At 39.1% G+C, this 22,336-nt stretch overlaps 1 protein-coding gene across 3 annotated transcripts in view; it reads left to right on the forward strand.

The window, feature by feature from the left end:
- The window catches only part of C1H18orf25 (chromosome 1 C18orf25 homolog), an 85,593-nt gene extending 66,685 nt beyond the window's left edge, over positions 1-18,908 (forward strand). For all 3 annotated transcript variants that reach the window (XM_041759306.1, XM_041759297.1, XM_041759313.1), the window contains 2 exons: positions 8,008-8,134; positions 16,708-18,908. In XM_041759306.1, the coding sequence (XP_041615240.1) occupies positions 8,008-8,134; positions 16,708-16,897 (317 nt within the window). In that variant the 3' untranslated portion in view covers positions 16,898-18,908. The remainder of the gene's footprint in view (positions 1-8,007; positions 8,135-16,707) is intronic.
- The last annotated feature ends 3,428 nt before the right edge of the window (positions 18,909-22,336 follow it).

A 22,336-nucleotide genomic window follows, 5' to 3' on the forward strand; every position in this document is an offset into this window, starting at 1 on the left:
GTTAACAGAATTTATGCTTACTTACCAGTTTATAGTTTTGAGATTTGAACTATTAGTATCAATGAAATGGTTGTTCTTGTGGTTTAAGATAAGTGTTCTAATGGTTAAATGATCCTACTTTCCCTCCCAACAAACTAAAAAACCCAGTCACCGTGAACAAACTTCAGGGGTTAACCAGATGTGCAGCCCCACTCCATTTAGGATGCTAAAAGTAATCATTGGAAATAGAGTAGCTTGCCTCTTTTTTCCAAGCAATTAGATGATGTTCCTATATGGAAAAAAGTTTTTACTCTTCAGTTTTAGTTTAAACCAAGGAAAAGAGTTAAAATTGGAAAACCACTGATCAACAGGAGACCTAAGCTTTCCATTTCCGCTCTTGCCCTATGTTTACTTTCTTTTTCTCTGTCTCTCTTTCTTTGTTTGTTAAAGATTTTATTTGACAGATAGAACAAGTAGGCAGAGTGGTGGGAGAGCGAGAGGGAGAAGCAGGCTCTGAGCAGAGAGCCTGATGCAGCGCTCGATTCCAGGACCCTTGGGATCATGACCTGAGCAGAAGGCAGATGCTTAACTGACTGAGCCACCCAGGTGCTCCTACTTCATCTTTCTTGATGCTGGAATTAAATGGGGGTAGTAGGTGGCAGCCATCCTAGTTTGAACGAGTAGCCACTTACATACTGTGTGAAATCAAGATAAATTACATAAAGCCTCAGTTTTTCCTATCCACAAACTAGAATGAAACTAGTATCCATCCAGAAAGGTTATGGTTCCATTAGGTAAAATAATGTCTATAATGTACTTAGTACAAAATACAGCACACAGTAGGCCCTCAGGAATGCTGGCTGGCATTATGTTAATATATTTATGCTAAAGTAAGCTAAGTAAGGAAGTGATTAATGGACCTAATCAGTGAATTTCTAATTTATTGTTCTGCCCTGGAATGAGTTGCTCTGGCCACAGGAATTTCCTGTGCTTGGCCTGAGCATAAAAATTACCCAGGTGCTTATGAAAATTAAGAATCCTGAATTTCTTCTTGAAGATTCGGTAAATCTGGTATGGGGTCTGGAAAATCCGATTTTAGTAATCACCCCCAGGTAACTCTTGTGTTGGACATGTTGAAGAAACTGTGCCTAGTTAGGAAACTAGTTAGGAAAATGGCTTAATTTTTACAATCAGACCAGAATGGCCATGTTTCTGTTCTTAGCACTTTGAAGTCAATGGTATCAGTCTTGTGAAGGAGATCAAATTTGATCAAGTTTCGCTTGTTTTTACTTGGTTCTTATGAACTATAAGATTTTAGATTTCTGACTTATTCTTCCTCTATTTTTTTATTTTATTTATTTTTAAGATTTTTATTTATTTGTGATAGACATGGAAAGAGAGAGAGAGAGAGAGGGCAGAGACACAGGTGGAAGGAGAAGCAGGCTCCATGCCGGGAGCCTGATGCAGGACTCGATCCCAGGGCTCCAGGATCACGCCCTGGGCCAAAGGCAGGCGTCAAACCGCTGAGCCACCCAGGGATCCCCATTCTTCCTCTACTTTTTAAAGTTATTTTTTCCTATTCTTACTGGAAAAAAACTAAATACAAGGGTAATAATTGACTTGTTTTCAAGCTAAATGAATAGTGACAAGATATTAACATTTTTTATACCTAATATGCTGCTGTCATCTAATATGTAATAATTTCCTTCAATGTGTTGCAAATTGGCTTTGGACTAGTTCTTGCCCAGTAGATCTATGATTTAAAAAGTAGCTAACTTATTTCTTTTGAAGACAAAAAGTAAATGCTTACCATGATAATTTAGTTACTACTTTTTTATGCTGTTTCTTTCTGACTTGTGTGTTGAAAAGATCTGTAGTGGGAAGACAAACATTTAGGATTTTCTCATGGTGAAAGAAGTTATCTTTCCAAAGAGCTACACAGGCCAAGAGCTACACAGAGACAGCCAGCTGTCCCAGTAGTTAAGTCCTCTGATTTGTTTTCAGTTTAATATAAGGTGATTGTGGAATTTACACTTTTTCTACAAGGCTTATTCTTGTCCTAGAACAGGAAGAATTATTGCCACTTGACAGTATTTGAGAACCCCAGAGCATCTTGAGATTCAGTTTTGTGTATGCTTTAGCCATTGCTCTGTCATTGGATTTCTGTAGGTCACCAGTTGGAGGGATGACAGTGGAGGATGGCCCCAAGGCCAGAGAATGTGAAGAAGCTCTGCACAGGAGCTTCCAGAGGAATGTTTGACATACTGAAGAGGGACATCGAGAGAAAAGGACTAATTGCTCTGAAATAGAAGAGGGGATATATTCCTGTCTCTTGGAGAAAGCCTTGGCATCTCTTGTAGCGCATGGCATCCCATAAACTTGGTAGATCTATGATTTAAAAAGTAAATCTAGAGTTAACATTCACCAGGAAATGTGTCTTTAGCCCGGATCAGTTAACCCCAGTGTCCCTTGTTTCATTTTATACTGAGAGATGAAAGAATAAAGATAACTGGCCACAAGAGCAGACCCTGATTTTAAGTGATCAGTTTTTGAATGTCACACAAATTCTATAAATAGAGTTTTATGGCCCAAATCACACTGCCAAAATGGTTTGAATTGATGTAATAATGTGAAGGCAATATGTAAATTACTAGTTTCTGGATCCATAGTGGATGAATAAATTTAGAAGAATCTTAAATATTGACGATAGTTGCCTTGTTTTTCTTAAGATACTAAAAATTTTGAGCAAAAAGCATAGTAATTTTTCATTTCTTCCTCTTTTTTTTTTCTTCTCCTTTCTTTAAAAAAAGAGAGGCAAAGTGAGGATATTTCCACATTTGAAATGAGGCTAAGTCAGGATGAGGGGCCTCATCAGTGAAGTGAAGAGTGGTTATTCAGAAATACTGATGACTGAGGGTTTGTCTCACTCATCAATAATGTTTCATTAGTTGGAATTATGAATTAGAGCTGTGGGCTACCCTCAAATAAAAAAATAATTTAAAAAATTAGAATTATGGAGATAGAACTTAGCACAGAGTGCTAAGATATTAATTCTATTGTCGTCATCCTCCTCCTCCTCATCATCATCATTTTATTTATCCATTCATGAGAGACAGAGAGGCAGAGACATAGGCAGACAGAGAAGCAGACTCCCCTTGGGGACCCTGATGCGGACTCGATCCCAGGACCCTGGGATGAGCTGAAGGCAGATGTTCAACCACTGAGCCACCCAGGTGTCCCTAATTCTGTTGTATTCTCGTCTTGGTTTCTTTAATTACTGTTTAAAAGATTTGAGGGGATCCTTGGGTGGCGCAGCGGTTTGGCGCCTGCCTTTGGCCCAGGGCGCGATCCTGGAGACCCGGGATCGAGTCCCACGTCAGGCTCCTGGTGCATGGAGCCTGCTTCTCCCTCTGCCTGTGTCTCTGCCTCTCCCTCTCTCTGTATGACTATCATAAATAAATAAAAAATTAAAAAATTTTAAAAGATTTGAGTAATCAAGGGGGAATAGTTTAGTTATAGCAACCATGATCCCTAAAATCTGCCTTTTTAGTTTGGTTTAATTCAGTTATCTTATTTATTTTTAGAATGGTAAGGGCTGAGCCTCTTGTTATGAATCTACCACAGGGAGTTTTAAGTGCCTCTTGAGGCTCAGCTCCTTAGAGAGTAGGCATGGAGAATTTGGGGGTGGTTGTTCACATAAATAATGAATACTCATATAGTAATAAGTGAGCATTGTAGCAGGACTTAAAGTGGAGAGAGAGAGAAACAGCCAGGTGCCAGTAATGTTTTATGGAGGGGTGAAACTATCCCGTAGTTAGTATTTGGCAGCAAAAGGGAAGTGCCCTGGAAGGTTTTGGTACGTGAGGATGGAAGGCAATATTTATAAGTGATTCTAGTCCCCAAACTGAGGTGTAGGAGCAGCTTCCAAGGACTACAGGGTCGTTGGCATTTTCAGAAGAGTCAGGTTTACACAGGGAAGTGAAAAGTTCATGCAGTCTTCCATGGATCTGACCTTCCAGAGGGCAATGGAAAAGTTGTAGGAAGGTAAATAGTGGGTGGCTGGAGCAAAGGAGAATAACGGAGTGGAGGATGATACAGAAGAGCAATGGATGGGTCCCAGAGGCTTGTGCTTGTGGATGGCCAACAGGATGGAATTACAGTGGTTTACTTCATATAATCATTGGTTTTCCTCCTACCTCTCCCTCTTGCTTTCTCCTTTTCCACGGGGGCTCCTGTATACTCTGATGCTGTTACTTCCCGTATACTGTTCTCCCGCCTCACTGACTCATCAGCCAGTCCTTTGCCAGCCGACTGCTAGCTTCACTTCTTCCCAGCCCCAGCATGTTTAGGCCCAGCTCTCTTGACCCATATCCCCAACTCAGGGAAAGTCTGTACCCAGCTGGCAAAGTCTGATCCCTGGATGCACACTTGCAGTCTGTATCATGCTGTTTAGCATAGCTGGAGAAAATCACATAGTGGCAGAATCAAGGGTTGAGTTAGCCTTCTAATCTTGAGCCTCACAGGGCTGCCCAGCAGATCCTGTCTTTCCTTAGGCAGTGTTCTGTCTTCATAGTGGCGACTTCACTTTTCTGAATCCCTACCCACACCTGTGTTCTGCATGTGGCCTTGCCGCAATCTTCACAGATGAACATTGCCTCAGCCTTCTGCCGTCACACCTGTTTGTTCTCTGCCTTTTTTCCAAATATGGCTAGGTTTCTCCCATCTTTTAAAATTCCTCATGTACACACACATCCCTCTCCCTCAAATCCATTTTTCTTTCTCAGTACTATCCTGTTGCATTTTTCTTCATAGCCCCAAACTATTTAAAATGTGTCTGTTCTTCATTCCTTTCCATTATTCTTCAGTTTGCTTTGCTACATTGGCTTTAGCCTATCACTCCTCTGAGGCTCTTCTAGACACGGTGTATGTATGGTCATCTTATTGCTGATTCTAGTGGACCCTACCTAGTCCTTTTTCTCATTGGACCTCTCTGTAGGGCATTGGTAAGCACTTCTTCCTATAAATGCTCATTCCATGATGTCCTGGCTTCATATTTGAAGGTTTTCTTCCTACCTCTCACTTTAACTTGGTGAGCTCCCCTTCACTTGCCCATCCTTAATTATTGGTGTTCATCATGGTTCTGTTTTAGGCTTTCTTCACTCCTCTGGATGCCCTTTACCAATTTCCACGTATTACTGGAGGACTCTTTCCTCTCTAGACCTTTGACCTGAGCTTTAGAACAGTACCTCCAGCTGTCTGTTGGACATCTTAGAGGCACATCCTCGTCATGTCCTAAGCAGCCACTGTCAGCTGTTCATTGGTGCACTGAAGGGCACTCTAATTCTAACCAGTTACCTAAAGCAGAAACCTAGCCATCATTTTTTTTACTAAGTATGTTTGTTGATTTGCCTAATTCCCAGCATTACTAACCCTCTGTGTATTCAGGCACACAGAATATCCCCTCATTTTGTTTCTTTCCTAGTTTAGACTTAGTCATTTCTCACCCAGCAAACTATAAGTCTGATTTTCTTACCTCTTATATTCCCTGCCCTGATATTAGTTCCATTTTTACACTCCAAAAGGAAATTTAAAAAAATGGAAAACCAGATCATGTCACTGCTTAAATTCTTCAGTGGTTTCCTACTTCTCAAGGTCAAGTTCAGACTTCTTACCATGATCTGAGCTCTGCTGACTTTACCAGCCTCCCATTACTTGTAATGGAGTAATTTCCCATTACTTGTTTTTACTACATTACCCCACATTCCACTGAACTTTTATACCTTAAAGAGCAACAAGAGTTCCTTCTTGCTGCTTTTCCTCACCTGTGCCTACTCTTCCCTAAGAGCTCAATGTCTTTGATTATTCCTAAGTCTGGGAAATTTCCCTTTTCTATACCTTTAAATGCACTCCTTACCTTCCTAACTGAGCATTTTTTCATGCCATAGTATAATACTGCTTTTTATAATCCTTGAGTATATTATGAGCTCCTTGAGGGTAGACTCTCTTTACCTCCTGTCTTTGTCCTCTGTACCATTCCTAGCACCTGGTGCACAGCCTCTCATAAACAAGTATTTATTGTAGGAACAAGTAGATGAGGTAGATTGTTACAGTTGCACAAAGCAAGGCTGCTCAGAAGATTGAATATGGACAAGTTGAAGGTTTGAAAAAAGAGACTATCCATTTGTATTCCTAGCAGTGTGGTAGGAACAGTGTGTTTGATAAGTTGTAACTTCAACATTGAACTAGAAATTGGACAAAAGCAAGGTATCAGGGTCAGAGCAAGAATCTTAGTTTACCAAATCAAGATTTACCATACTCCATATAAGCAACCACTCCAGATTTAACAAAACTGAGTTTTGTCTGATGAATGCTGCCTTTCATATGCTTGTAGGATTCAAAGTTATTTACCCACTGCCAATATTTAGAATCCTATTTCTGGTATTCTTTAATACAGAAAGTTAACAAGCCCTTGCAGACTGTAATGTAATCTCAATCACTAATTGTATCTGGAAGCCATTTGAAGCTTTGTGGTCTTCTGTTTTCTCATATGCATCATAGTCAACTTAAGAAAAAAGTAATAATAATAAAGAATTGAAAAAAAAAAAAAAAAGACCCACAGTTGTATTCAAGTTTGATAGCTTTTGACCAGCTTTCATCCAGCACCAAAATATTTTTATAGAGCCATATGTGACACTTGCTGTGTTATGCATACACTTCCCCAAGTTTCTACATAGACTGTAGTCACTGTCTTTGGACGTCATAGCATTTTGCTTCTTTAAAGTTTTTCCCTTAGGCTATGTTCTCAGAGATGGAACTACAGGAGCAGAGAGTGTAAAAATTAGAAGGCTTTTGCTTTGGGACTGTCTGTAACTTTCCAAGTATGCTAAAAGTTCACAGCAATATAAAAGTACCAGGTTTCTCAGTGACCTTGAAGCATTGGAATAACTAATGTGAAGAGGTAGGGGTGGGGAAGTTGTGTGTCTAAAATCTTACTGATACTGGTTTAATTTATATGAGGTATCACCAATAATTTTTTTTTAAATAGGGAGACATGATATTTTATCAGATGACGATATATTTAAATAAAATACCCTTTAAAGAGTAATTGAAAATTTGTACTTGTTGCAACTTGATTTCATAACTCCTAGATATTCTAAATTTCATAAATGGCAGAACATTTAAGGACTGGGTACATAAGTTGAATTATTTTAACTTTTGTTAGAATTGTTTATATTGCTATATGTACTTTGATGCTATGATCTCAGCCTTTATTGAGAGAGAATTCTGTGAAGCTCATGTTTTCAGTGAGTTGGAGAATGTGTTTTATTGCACCGTGTTATGGATGCTTCGTGAAGCCCCTTGTGAAAAAGTTCTTACATGCCCCACTACCACAAATTGTTGTGCTTTTCCAGAGCATTTGGTTTCTTTCTAATAAGTGTCAGCAGTATACAGATTATGTTTTATTTGATCTGCCACTAGCCTTTTAGGTGTGGTTTTGGGTCAGATTTTGTCAACTCTGCATTCCTTTTGAGAAAGACTGTAAAAATTGTTTAAACTTTAAAGAAAATTGTTAAATCCTTCATAAAGCATTCCAGTATAAATGTGATATTAAAGAGTATTTCTGTTATTTATTCCATACTACCTTTAAACTTTTCTGGTTTAGAATTTTGTTCTATTAAAATTTACTGGTAAGCAGTAGATGGATAACACCATTGCCCTCTAGGTGGTGACAAACCTGTTCTACAGGTCATTTAAAAGCAGACAGGAGTTGAATGCAGAAAGCATTGTGGAATAAAATATAATAGAATATTATCACAGTTTCTATATACCTATTTACCAAGTATTCAAAAAATATTTTTTTCTTCCTAAGGAACAGAGAACGAGACTTGATAGTTTCGCTTTGGTGAGCTCTTGTACAGCAATTCTGTTACTGTGATTAAGCCTTGATGGGAAATCTCTTAATGAGTTGTTGGTGCTGCTTGTGAGAAGTTCAAACTGTAGAGCTTATTCTTCCTCCTTCTCTCTCAGGTCATTTGGATCCAGGATTCCTAGCAAGTGACAAGACATCGACTGGCAATGCGCCTCTCAATGAAGAAATTAATATTGCCTCTTCAGATAGTGAAGTGGAGATTGTGGGAGTTCAGGAACATGCAAGGTAGGATATTGAGCATTCTGATATTTTAAATGTGAACTTGATTTTAACTAGAATCCAAGTGAGGAGAAAATGGTAGTCCTCATGGCATGGCTGGCATGAATGGTGGGAGCTCTCAGCTTCCTTGGACTTAAAAATGCTTTTTGAATTAGACATGATACAAGCTTCAGAATGTGTTGCATATCATCTCATATCAAAGAACACCTCAACCATACATGTATATGAAGTAGAACTGATGTTTTCCTCTTTATTTTTTAGCGAATGTCGCGATAGCTTGACAGATTTTTCTCTCATGGCATAAGTATCACCCTACTTTTCCCCCTGTCATTTATAATTTCTTGCCTTTCACTTTATCTGGAAATATATTGGGAGCAAATAATTGGGAAATATGCATCTGACATCATACTTCTATTACTTGTTTCCTAAAGTACCTCTCTTTGTCATTCATTAAAACTTGTAAGTTACTTTGGTCTGTTCCTAACAGTAGATTTTTAGTAATGTTCATGTGACTCAGGCAGTCCTGTTTTTAGGACAAAAAAAACCAAGACATCAAATTTGTGTAGTATTATGAAATAAGTTTTGAAATTTGTCATTCTTTAAGATTAGGAGTGAGTGAATTGTAGCCTAGAGACCAAATCTGCCTGTTTTTATATGGACCTTGGGCTAAGACTGGTTTACATTTTATATTTTTTTAAGATTTATTTATTTGAGAGGAGGGAGCACATGAGAGAGAGAGCATGAGCAGGGGAGAGGGGCAGAGAGAAAGGGAGAAGTAGGCTCCCCAGTGAGCAGGCTGCTGACATGGGCCTCAGTCCCAGAACCCTGGGATCATGACCTAAGCCAAAGGCAGACACTTAACCGACTGAACCACCCAGGTGCCCCTAGTTTACATTTTCAGATGATTAAGGAGGGGATCAAAAGAACAAGAATGTTTTGTGACGTAAGAAAATTATATGAGACTCAAATAAAATACATTTATCCACAAACAAAATTTTATTGGAATGGAGCTGTGCTTGTTCATTTACATATTGTCTATGGCTGTTGTACTCCAGTGACAGTGTTGGAAAGTTTCAGCATATGCCTTAGAGCCCTCAAAGCCTAAGATATTTACCATCTACACCTTTGTAGAAAAAAAGTCTACTGATTCTTGCTTTAAGATGTTCCTAAGAATTAGTTCTAGCCTTCTCAGGGGTATTCCTGAGGAACATTTAACATACACACACACATAGAGAACAAAAATTTAGACTTTGGAAAATCTGTATTCTGCATAACAACTTTTCTTCAATGCTCTAAGAGTTGAGTTGCGATTTCCTGATTTCCACAGGTAGGTGAATAACACAGTACCCTCATTACCTGGCTCTTAGATTTGATTTTATTATTTGGATAGAAAGGTAATAAAGCATTCACCAGCATTTCTTCTGTTGTATATATAAAAGACAAATTTAGTGGAGAATGTGGGCAAAATACACATGTGTGTAAATTGAGACTGCTTATGTCTTAATGAGAACTGATCCTACTTTCTGAGACATTTTTCAGGTCATACCTGTTGGGACTTGAAGGATGTAGAGTTAAGTCATTGTTTAACATGTCTTCTCCCCAAAAGCGGCCAGTTCCCAGATGTTATCAGACCTAAACACTTCCTCTTCTGTCCATGTTTATGCCATAAGTATGTCTGTGTGGCTGCTTCCTTTTCTCATTCCTGTTGCTAATGGTTATTTTCGCTATTCTGGTGGGAAAGAATTTTCATTCTTCAGTCTTCCTTTAATTTCTTCTTTGTTATTTGTATCTGCTTAATCAAGAACTTTTTCTCTTCTCTTTTTTTCATCTGTTCCCTGCATGCTAACTTATCCTTTTTTCATCTGTTCCCTGCATGCTAACTTATCCCTCAGATGAGAAAATAGAGCTGCTGATTTTTTCCTTTACTTTATCCTGTGTTTGCCATTATTTATTTCACCACTGTTTCTTACAATATAGAAGACATGAGTATCCTTTTAATCCTTACTGCAAACCTTACCTTGTCTATTACCCGATTGACATAGGCAAATTATCTTCAGTTGTGCCAGAAGCACATTATCCATTCACCAACTTCCTCTTGAGTTACATTTCATATTAAAACTCACTGTCACTAACGTATTCCTACTGAAGTAGCAAGAGTAGGCAGTAACCTGTGTTGCTTACCTGATCTCTTTGTCTCTGAGACCTATTACTTGGTCCAGTTCTCTGTTAACTTCTATTGGATTGTCCTTCTTTACTGTTCACTTGTGCCTAGAAATGTTACAGAGTGATCCACCTTTTGTCTCGGTGTCTTTGTTAAACCTTTCTTCCATTATAAACTCTTTAGCTTTTATTAAAAAAAAAAAAAAAAAAAAAGACTCTTCAGCTTCTTTTTTCTACCAGTATTTTGGTATCTGGAGTGAAAATTACCATTATATTTCTGTTAAAACCTGGAAATTTAAATTCTAAGTTCCTAACCACCCTCAACACACATGAACACACACACAATCTCTAGTACACCCATATCCATACTTTAGGTCTTTTATCCAGATCGGCATTTTACTCTATAGACCTATTTGTTCCACTCTTGAACTAAGTCAAGTGACTGGCTACATTTTAAATAACATACTGTAATGTTATCTTCAAGGACTTTTTCCTTACAGGCTCTGAATCATCAGGATGTGTTTTATTCTGATCCTTTGGTTTGAATCCTGTGGAAATACAATCTTAGAGGTGATAAATTTATTATGGAATCTCATTGGTAGTTAATACTGCCTATGATAGAACGTAGAGTTGACAAGTTTTGTTGGAGTATTTTGAATTGACTCTTTGTCATTCTGAGGGGATCTTTTATTTTGGTCTTTGGGTCTAGGACTGAAGAGTCTCATTGGCTCTTCTGTGTCTTTCTGAACATTTTTTCGGTACTTTCTTTAGAGGAAGCCTGATAATCTTTCAAACATTTGAGATTAAAAAGCTGAGAAGCAGGTTGGGGGAGAAGCTTTCTTGTTGCTTCGGAGTTACTGCTTTGGCTGCCTGTATCTCATCTGGAATTTATTTCTTTTACAGGTCTAGGGTTGCAGTTATGAAGTATTGATGGGCTTCTGGCAGGGTTATCACTTGGAAAAAGGTTTTAGGTTTTGATCCACATCTTTTTGTTCTAATTTGATTTGCATGCATAGATGTTTTGTTTGGATTTAGTTGTCCTGTTCGTATTTTTTTCTTTTGATATTCTACCTCGCTGCGGGCTTTCTCAGGGTTTTTAAAAACTCAGACTTGGTTCTTGAGTTCTCTGTGGGATTGTGGTTGCTCTGACTTGCATTGCGGTGCCATTTTTCCATATTGAAAGCATTTTGTTTCACATTGACTCAGTAATTTTAGTTATTATGTCTTTTTTTTTTTTTAACAGTTTTCTCTTTTCTTGCACGTTAATATCTTTCCCTGCTCTTTTAATTTAGATTTTGTTATGTTCCTTTAGTTTCTGTTTCTTCTAGTCATAGACTGTAAAGCATGCCTTCCGAACTAATGGTTTGAGTGCATCTTTTATGACCACCTTGTATTGCTGTGATTAACTCCTGACGTTACCTAAATGTTGTCATTTCTAGATGTTAATTTTTGAACAGTCCATTTTCACAAGATGTTCTTTGCCAATAAAATAGACTTTTTCAGCACCTCTAGTTCCTCTGTGCCCATTTAATTTTGCCAGAAGTTTTAATTTATGGCCCTCTGCCAATATTTTTCTTTGTCCTTGGTCCTTTTTCCTTTTCTTCTACCATCCTCATTGGTAATTCCCCTAGGAAGATGAATGTATATAGCACAGATTTTTCCGTTACGGAACTTTTGCAATGGTTTCTTTGGTACCTGTCTTGAAGCTTTTGGAAATAATCAGATCCTTTCCTCATTTCACTGAATCTTTGGTCCTGTGGTTGTTTGTCTTAATGTTGGTTCATCCCATAACAGAAGAATTAATGCTAGAAGCCTTTTCCATTTAAGACTGATGGCCTCCTAGAACCAGTTGCAAACATTAACCCTAAAAAAGCAAGGGAGGCACATAAGCATTTCCCAGAAACTAAAGATTCATTTCATCTTCAGTTAGGAAAAATAAGTAGGGATGTTATCTAAGAGGTCATGTTCAGGCCCCGTAAATGAGAGCAAAAACGATTAATGTTTAATGTTGTTTTCTTAGGATAGTAAGCTAACTGTGTCAAAAGCTGACCCATTAGAGCCTGCCTTCTTTCTCTGTTTTTTCTTTTCCACTGTGAAATCTCTCCTTTTTTGGTTTCCATGTATGAAGAGCAGGAAATTATTCTATCAAAACTTACTGTTTATAAAGTAGGTTTCTTTGGGGGTGGGGTGGGGAGTGAGTCCTAAGTGTTTTCTTGGATATAGGACTCAAAATATGACTCTAGATTGTATCTTATGCCTGTTGCCCGTTATATGCAGATTAAATGCTTTGTGAAAACACAGCCTGTATCTGTATTAGATTTGGATTGGATCAATTAAAAAACAGCTGAGTGTGATGTTCCCACGCCAGGTCTTTCATCATATAGAAAAAAGGGTTTGTGATAATCCATGGAACTGTGTTTTGTGTTTGTAGCCTTACCAAAATTTTGAGTCTCTCACATCCTTCTTTATAGGGTATCTCTGTAGGGCTGGTAACAATTGTTCTGGTCCCTTTTCCTCCTAAAAAATTTTCCCTCTCTATATGGTATAAGTTGATCTGTAATGTATACCATCTTATAAAATAGATGGAATGTTTCTCCGACACTCGTTTGTTTACCAGCTTGAGTCGTTTTGCCCTGTACTTTAAAAGGAAATGTGGTAAAAGCCTGGCCTCATTCATCTCTTAGCTACCATTTTACTCAAGATGGTTGAAGTCATTAAATCACAAAAAAAGTTTTGAATGTTTTATTGGCTTATAACACAAACAGAAAAGTTGTAAGTGTATACTTTAGTTTTTGCAAACTGCATTGTCAGTAACTAGTGCTCCAGTCAAGAAACAGAAGTCCCTCCTGTACCATCTTCCGTTCACAACCTTCCTGCCATTGGGCCTCCTGTGACTACTATCTTGACTTGTAAAGGAGAGTTTTGCCTGTATTATTCAAAATCTTAAAGTCAATGCTAACCTTAGAAGTCATCTTAGAATACTCTTTAACATTCCTGACAGATAACCCAAGCACTTGCTTGAATGTTTAAAAGGCAGTTTATTCCATTTGGTAGTAGCTATAATTGTTGTGTAATAACGATCATCTCCTTCCCTCCATAAAGTGATTTGTGGTTGTTAGTTTGCTCTTGAGATCTCTATACAAGGTGGAGTATGCTACCACGTTCTTCATGGCGATTCTCCCTTCTTTGGGAATTGGCCTTACAGTTGCAGTTAATTAGGAGCCAAGAAAACTTTTGGCTAAAGATGGAATCATCACATGATCCGGAGAATCTTAAAATTTCAAAATGAGAGGAGACTGAGTCAAATGAATGAAGCCTAGTTGCTTCATCATCTTTAGGTGCTCAAGTATCTTTCCAACAAATTCTCTTTTTTTGCTTAATGTAGTCCAAATTGGTTTCCAGTAACTGGAATCATTTGTAGCAGAACTATAGGAGTGATCTAATTCAGATAGTTGAAGAAGTGCCTCATCTCCTTATTCTCCTCTCTGTGTCCACCATTCCTCAGTGGTAAATAGTGTCTCTACGCCTCTCGCTCTCCTACTCTGAGTATATTCTAGAGTCTGCTTTGCTATTTATTGAATGATTCCCAGGGGCTAGGCAGTGCTCTTTACAATCAGACATAGTACAGTAGTACTTGGGGTGCAGTCTGAGGAAGGCATAGTTACCTAGTGGAAGATAAACTCCCTGGTGAAGACTTCTGTTTGGGTCCTGTGCTTAACTTGCTTAAGCCCCTGGGCAATTGTCTTTTGGCCTTAGTTTTCTCTTCTGTAAAATGATCAGATTGGATCAAATCCATTTTATTTTTATTTTTTAAGGATTTATTTATTTTAGAGCATACTCAAGAGAGCGAGAGTGAGCATGGGGCAGGGAGGGGCAGAGGGAGAGAGAGACTCTCAAGCCAACTCCATGCTGAGTGAGGAGTCTGACACTGGGCTCTGTCTCACAACCGTGAGATCACAACCTGAGCCAAAACCAAGAGTCAGATGCTTAACTGACTGACCCACCTAGGCACCCCTGGACCAGATCCTTTTTAAAGCCACTCCCTTGTATAATTACTTTAGGGAGCAGTGCAGAGTAACAGTTGGGACTAAATACCTATTTTATTTCGGAGGTATTTCTAGGAATTATGCCAAAGATTACATCGACTCTCTGTAGCCATTCATTCTCTGAATTCTAAGTTTCTAGCCACCTTTAATTAGTACTTGTACAGATGAGCTTTTGAATTGTTGAAGAACTTTATATTTTTAAATTGTTAATCTGGGCCTATTTTTGCACTCTGCTTTGCACTCCCTGTGTTTTGCCTTACCTAATTTAATACACACAGTTGTAAAACGAAAACCCTATGTTGTGAAAAGCAGTGGACTTGAGATCAGACCTGACTTGAAGCTCCTTGGCCCAACTCTTTCAAGCAGTGTGACCCTGGGCAAATCATGTAACCACTTTTTATTTTTTATTTTTAAAAATTTTATTCATTCATGAGAGACACACACTGAGAGAGAGGCAGAGACACAGGCAGAGGGAGAAGCAGGCTCCATGCAGGGAGCCCGATGCGGGACTGGATCCTGGGACTCCAGGACCACACCCTGGGGTCAAGGCAGGTGCTAAACCTCTGAGCCACCCAGGGATCCCCTGTAACCACTTTAATCCTCAATTTTCCTTTCATTTGGGTATGGATAGTAATTTCCAGTCTACTTCCTAGGTCTGTTGGGATTGTCAAACGAGGTGAGACTGCTTAAGAAATTCAGTATTCTATTGCTGTCAGTTATCAAAACCATTTCTATAAATGTTGAATGGACTCCTTTGGCTGATAATCGTCTGTGATAACAAGATCACTTCATCTGAGTATACTTCATCTGGGTTGGACAGATCTGGATTAGCCTTTGGACTTTGTGTCTTATATTTTAGGGTTTTTCATTAGCTAATCTTTGAAAACGTAGTACCCTCTGGGTTAATAGCTACTTAGCCCATTCTGAAGAGATGATGGGCTTCTGGTATGGTAACAAATCTATGTTCTGGTCCTGGGGGATCTGTTTTTTGGCACCTCTCTTGGTGGTATTGGAGTGATTTTCAGGCTACCTTTGTAGGAGCAAGGCCTCTTTGCAGGATCTTAAAGGTGTTTCAGTAGTTTTTCAACTAAATCTTGTCTGTTGCATTACCCTAATGTTCTTTTGAATCTTGTAGGGCAGGTAGCAGTGGATCATATCAAAGCTAGAATTCTCAAGTGATCCAGCATCACTCATTGTACACAGATTGTTAGAACAGCTGCTCAGGATCCACTGTAGTAGTTTATGTGACTAGAATCCTGTCAGCTGCCATTTCTCATATATATTACATAGGATCTGGTCAACACTTTAGATGTGAGGACAAAAGTAGCAATGAAAGGGATACCTGGGTGGCTCAGTGGTTAAGTAAGAGTCTGCCTTTGGCTCAGGGCAAAGGGCGTGATGGCGTGATCCCGGGGTCCTGGGATTGAGTTGCCCACATCAGGCTCCCTGCATGGAGCCTGCTTCTCCCTCTGCCTATGTCTTTGCCTCTCTCCCTGTGTCTCTTATGAATAAATAAATAAAATCTTTAAAAAAAATAGCAATGAAAGCTTGGGCAGCCTGCTGTCTTCTCCAGATCCAGAGTTACTCAGTGATTAATCCTGGAGGCTCACTTACAGTTCTATCATTTGATTGGAACATAGAATTCATTATGTCAGTGTTTCAAAAATGGTTTTCTTCCAGTGAACTCCTGGTGAGATTTATCAGATCTCACAGGGTAGTTCTGTCCTTCTGATAAAACACTTTAGAGAACCTTACTGAGCACTTTTAGCCTTGTTACTTTTCCCTGAACTAAAAGCAGTTCAGGTGAATGAGCCAGGTGTTCTGTTGTGACCTTCCGGATAAGGGAAATTGATCCTTTATGCATGACCTAGTACTTACAGACTTCTAGAAATCCAATCTGTAAAGGAGTATTACTATCTTTGAATGTAGTATTTCCAGTATGGCATAGAACTTATTTGGGAGAACGGTTTGTAACTGTATTTCTTACTGTTTCATTTCGTTAGACTAAGATTATTTAGGTATCTTAATTTTGCTCTGAATTTATGTTGTGCCCTGTCCTGAAGACCCCAGAGATGTAAGTGTGTTAAGTGAAACATTGTATTATCTGTCCATTTCAGTAACAGATCTAGACATAACTCAGGAGTTTCTCACTGAGGCAAGATTATTGTCCATTTATAGGCTAAACTGAGAGAGGCTGGAACGGAGACAAATGGCAGAAAAAGAGAAGGATATTGGTTGTGAGTTTCATGAACTCACAAAGTAGGCTTATATTTGTGAAAGTATTGATCAGTGCTACCAAAACCATACTGCCTTCTATTTTTCCTTTGATGAGATTGACCATGCTTATGCGTTTGCTCTTCATCTCAATTGCAGGTGTGTTCATCCTCGGGGAGGTGTGATTCAGAGTGTTTCTTCATGGAAGCATGGCTCAGGCACGCAGTATGTCAGCACCCGGCAAACACAGTCATGGACTGCCGTGACTCCCCAGCAGACTTGGGCTTCACCTGCGGAAGTTGTTGATCTTACCTTGGATGAGGATAGTAGACGTAAATACCTACTGTAATACAATGTCACTGTGTTTCCTCTGCACTGTTCCCTCCCACTTCCTCCTCCTCTTTGTGACATGGAAGTTCATTGTCATAGCTTCAGCCTCAGAAGCTGTTTGTGGCATTTGTATAATCGAAACTCATGGAAAATTGCCCCCCCTTTCTTTTTTTTTTTTTTTTAATTAAAAGAAGTCACTTAGGAAAATAACTTAGCACAGAGAAAAGAATTTCTTCTTTCCCTCAGTAGGAATATGAGAATGATGAATTTATTAGACAACTTCATTTTTACTTGGTGACTTTCAATCTTAGGAAATTCTGCCTTCCTTTTAGAATAATATTTTAATTACCAGGTGAAATGGATTTCAGTTTTGGAATCTTGTATTTATTTTTCTGTGTAATAAAATTAATATCTAGACTTGACCACTGTCAGCCCACCCATTGGCACTCCTACCTTAGGGCATTTGCACACATTTAGTTAGGTCCTTATTGGCACCTAGTAGGGCATGTGCATTTGAAAACTTGTCCTTAAAAATAGAAGACAGAAGTATTACTTTTCTTCTAGCTTAAGTCTTCTGCCTTCTTTCCTGACTTTGCTCCTGGCTGACTTCCCACAACACAAATAATTGATATGGCCCTTTGTGTTTATAAATACTGCTAAGGTGACTTAGTTGGTTTCCTTTTTGCAATAATTCATAACTCTTTGGAAAATGTCTGCTTTGGGGGCAGAGGCATTTCGAATAGATACCCACCATGAGGATTTTTGGGTATGTGAGGAAAGTATTGGGAGGGCAGTGGGAAAATCTCTCTCCCTCAACTTTTCCCCCCTGGTTTGTTCAAATAACAGGAGAACACAGAAACCTGTTGCTTAGGTAGAATATGAAAAGTTGTGTTCACCTCTAAGACTGTGGGCACTTAGAAGTCTGAGAAGACAGTGCCTTCTTTCATAGCTGGTCTCTCCATAAAGGATGTACAACAACTGTTTAACACTTATGCTGAAATAGACCTGATGCTGTATTTGAGTATTTTTCTCCTCTACCATCTAAAAGTGGAAAAGTCAAAATGCACTATAAGAAACCAGATGCAAAGCACATAAATGACACTGTAGGTTTTACAGTCTCTAAATAAGCAAAGAGTAGTAGGAGCTTCAGGGAATTCAGGAAATGCCAGTGTTGGAGTTTTGTGGCATTAGTTACTACCTTTTTTCCTATAACATGTTGTAGTTACTAGTGAATTCTTTTACAAGCAATACCTAGTTAGAACACTATGTACTGTGCACAGGGAGGAGTGAAGTACTATTGGCTTAGAAGACCTCATCTTTTGTTTTTCCATGGTTCTTGTTTGCTTTTTTTTGTTTCCATATCTGCTGTGACATTGCTGTAGCCCTTTGCTTCCCTACCCAAATGCCTTGGTGGCTTTTCCTTATCATCAGAGCATGAGAACTACCATTTTCAGTTGTCATTCAGTGGACACACATATACCAAGTGCCTCTTCTGCTATGGCACTGTGCAAGGTAGGTGCAGCAGGGCCACCAAGGCAAATGGGACACCCCTGCGTGCGCATGCATCAGAGTCTGCCTGGCTCCACCTGCCTGGCCTTCTCTTCTGTTGTGTTTTTTTTGTATAGACTCATTTAGTCCTTTATGCTTTTTCCTGCTGCTTTAGTTCTTCCATATACCTCTTCCATGGGAGTGGATGTAAGCATGTGTTCTTTGATCTTCTCTGGTAGCATCTCATTTGATCTGGCCTCTGTTCTTCATCAACTTTTTATTTTCCCGTCAATCTCCTTCTAGTAGATCAGGCTTTTAAAAGATCATGAACCTCCAGTTTTAGCACCTCATATCGGATCTCTCACGTGGCCACAATTATAGACAAAAACCAAAGATCCAGAGGCCAGAGCGAAATAGGACCTTCTGCAGATTCACTACTGGTGTATCCTTGGACCTTCATATTTTACTTTGGGATTAATTTATTGAATTTTACTGTTACATGTTGTTTTTGACTTGAATTAAAATGCTAGACAAAGCAGAAATGTACAATTTCTGGTCTGTGTTTTCCAGGAAAATCATTGGGAAAAGAATAGAGTGGATTATATAACTTGAAGTTTTTGCAGCTTATTTTTTCCCCAGCATCAGGGCAGAGCCCCATTTTAAAGAATGTTTTTGCATTACCCATTCTTATGTTAATAGTGTGCTTTGTCCAATTCCACACAGCAGGTGATTTCCCGTGACACACTTTCTTTAGCCCCTCTAATAGTCCTCCTCTAAAGATAATTCTTCCGGTGTGCTTTGTGCACCTTGGATTGAGAGCAGAGAGCAGAGTCATAACCGAGCTCTTCTGTGGCCTTTTGCTTTTACACCAGGTTGCACTTTCCCTGCACCTGCCCCTGTTTCAGCATCCTGACTACCTGACTTGATGCACCAGAACAGGGATTTAGAAGTTAATATGCAAAAGCGGGAGAGGACGGGATGGTAGAGACCATCAGCTCTTTTCCCCTACAGGGTTGGGATTTTTTCCACCTACTAACTATAGAGGGACTCTGTTTCAACTCTTCTTTCATTGCCAGACCCAAGAAGAGTGGGGCTGTGGTTTCTGGCAAGGTTATCTTACTATAAAATTCTGTGGGAAACGACTCCTGTGACATTTGAAATTTCTTTTAAAGGGATTGTTGTTAACCAAAGTGTTGCATTTGGTAGCATAAATACTTCTTTATGCTTCAAAGAACATTGTTCAAAGTAATAGCCCTGCTAATGTGGTGCACTTGGGTCACAGATTGGATTCTGGCACTAATTCACTTAAGTCTCTCCCTCCCCTCCAGTTTGAAACCATAGAGCAGTAACTAGCTATCGCGTCATCGTGGCTGCCGTAGAACATATACATGCTGCTCACCAGTAGCTGTCTTTTCATTCTGATGGAAGGGGCCAGACTGAATGGACTCCAGTATTTGTTACAATTGAGCATCGCATAAACTCTGCTTTTATTATTATTAATTGTGAATAGCAACCGTCTGATTTGCTGTTAGCGAGTTGTTCACTGTTACTTTTAGCAGATTAGCACCATAGGTAACTTAAAAATGAATTTGTTGCCTGCTTTTTATACTGTGTCACAAGGTTTTTGAAAGAGCTGGGGACACAATTTTGTCTTTTAGTTTAAACTTTTTTTTTTAAATGCAAGGAGCCCCTAATCTCTGTTTTCCAGTATGTGTATGATGTGACTTCCATGTATATATAAAGATGATTGCGCCCTAACCAAACTTCCTCAGATTGTGCACTGTTTGTTTAAAATAATCACGTATTTTAGTCCAATGCTGTTGTATTTTTCATTTTATTTAAAACACTACATACTTCTTATTCTTTTAACAAATTTTAAAGGGTAGTGATCTTAAAAGAAAAATCACTGGATAACTAGGAAATATTTTTGTTGTTGTTTTGTTTTGTTTTTTAAAGAGCACAAGGTCAAATGAAGCCTTTTGCTCCTCTTACCATGAAAATGAAATGTTAGCCATTGTATGGCTAGGAACCAATGCACTTGGTGGTTAACAGATCTGCTGTTGCTGGAGTGTGAGCGTGGACTTGATGCAGTGACGACAAATCATTGCTTAGAATTAATGTTTTAAAATGTGCAACTCTAGTTTTTAAAACAAAATTTGGTTCTTCTTTTACATTCATTATTTAGTTTTTGTTTCCATTTAGTATTTAATGGTCTTTGGAGAAAAAAATAATAAAACAGAGTGTTATATATATATTTTTTGGTGCAAGATAAGATTTTCTGTTTTTTGAAATAAGTCTGTAGCATAAAGGTTAAACTATTTTAAGACAAAATAAAATAGAGTGTATTTAAACAATGATAATTTCTGAGGATTTTTTTCTATCTGCTTCAGTTAATTAGATGGTGCCTGGAGCAGCTCCTAAGTTAGCTTTTGGATGTGAAAGTGGATTGTATTTTGTTAACAGATCTTGGTGTGCCGACTTTTTCCAAGCAGTAGCTGTATCCTACTCCTAAGATGTGCATGTGGCCATTGGTGTGTTAAATCTAGATAGAAGTAGCTTTGCACTGGTTTTCCTGTGGCCCCCCGCCTCCCTTTCCAGCTAAGACCAGTGAGATTTCCAAGAGAGCAGAAAGCTTCCTACCACTGGGCACCTCTGCTTCTGGGAAGAAAGCTCAGCGGATAGTTATTCCCAGAGACCAACGCCCGACTGCATACACTTTGCTTCTGGTTGAATATCAGATTCAATGTAGGGTGTTTCAAAAACAGCTTAAAGAACTTTTCTTTTAATTTTGTTCTGTTTTCAGGTTTTTAAAATTTGATTATAAAACTGATAGGAACTACCACATTAGCATCTCCCGACTGTTATAACTTATCTTCACGTAAGAGGGGATGAGGATCTGGGCAGAACAAGGCCTCTGTGTACTGAAATACCCCTCCTGGGTCTCTTCATGTTCCTCAAGAATTCTTAGTTCTACTTGCACTGGGACGGGGTCTGTTAACAATGAGGAAACACACTGGGTTATTTCAGCTTTTTGGAAAGGTTCTATTGTACCACCTTGTTTCTGAGCCTAGACATATTAGCACCTTTGAGAAACTCTTCTTGGACTCCAGAAGAAAACTGCTTACCTAGGGCCTTGCTTTGAATCCCTTTCGCCCTCGGATGCTGCTTTTGTAGAATGAGTAAGTAAAATAATTTATGACAAGTTCTTAATTTCTTTCTACCTCTTCCTTCTACTCTTGGCTGGCTTGTGGCCTCACTTTGCTTTATTGATGTGTTTTTCACAGTAGGTGACAGCTATTTATAACTTTACTCCTGGGGAAAATTATAGATAAACCTTGACCAAATATATAAATGCCTCTTTGGCTCCAATTTTGGAGCTGAAGTAAAGTGAATTTCCTCTACTTACGGTGGTTTTAACTCTATTACTGATCCAGGAAGGAGTGATCTTCCTAGGTCATCGGTAAATACAGTTTTCTTTACTTCCTTGACTTTGTGTTTGAGAGCCCCGAGTCCCAGAATCTGAGAAATTCTGGGGTACCGTGGAGCTTTGGCCAGGGGAATCAGCTTGGAGCAGAAGAAAGCAGTAGAAAATACTGGAGGGAGCAGTGAGCTCAGACAAAGATGCACGTGATGATCGCATGCCTCATGGAGATGCAGAAAGAGCCCGTGCTTATTCCAGAGGTGGTGGCACTACTCAGTCAGGCTGCCACTGTGCAGTGTAGATGGGGTGGCTTTTGGCAGGGATTCCTTTTGTGTGATGAAGATTCATAGTTTCCTTGTTTCAGCCTCGCCCTGAGATCCCATTTGGTGGGGTGGGTGAGTGAAGGGTCAGAATGCCTGCTGGCAGCGAAGTCAAACCTCAGAAGGGAGGTGTGGCAGCAGCTGCCTGTGTGATCTCAGAGATACTGGCCTGCTGGTCGGGAATACCCCTTGCTGGTAAATTATATCAATCTTGCTTCTTACTCTTCGG

This window comes from Vulpes lagopus, chromosome 1 (genome assembly GCF_018345385.1).
Source record: "Vulpes lagopus strain Blue_001 chromosome 1, ASM1834538v1, whole genome shotgun sequence".
NCBI classification, from domain to species: Eukaryota; Metazoa; Chordata; class Mammalia; order Carnivora; family Canidae; genus Vulpes; species Vulpes lagopus.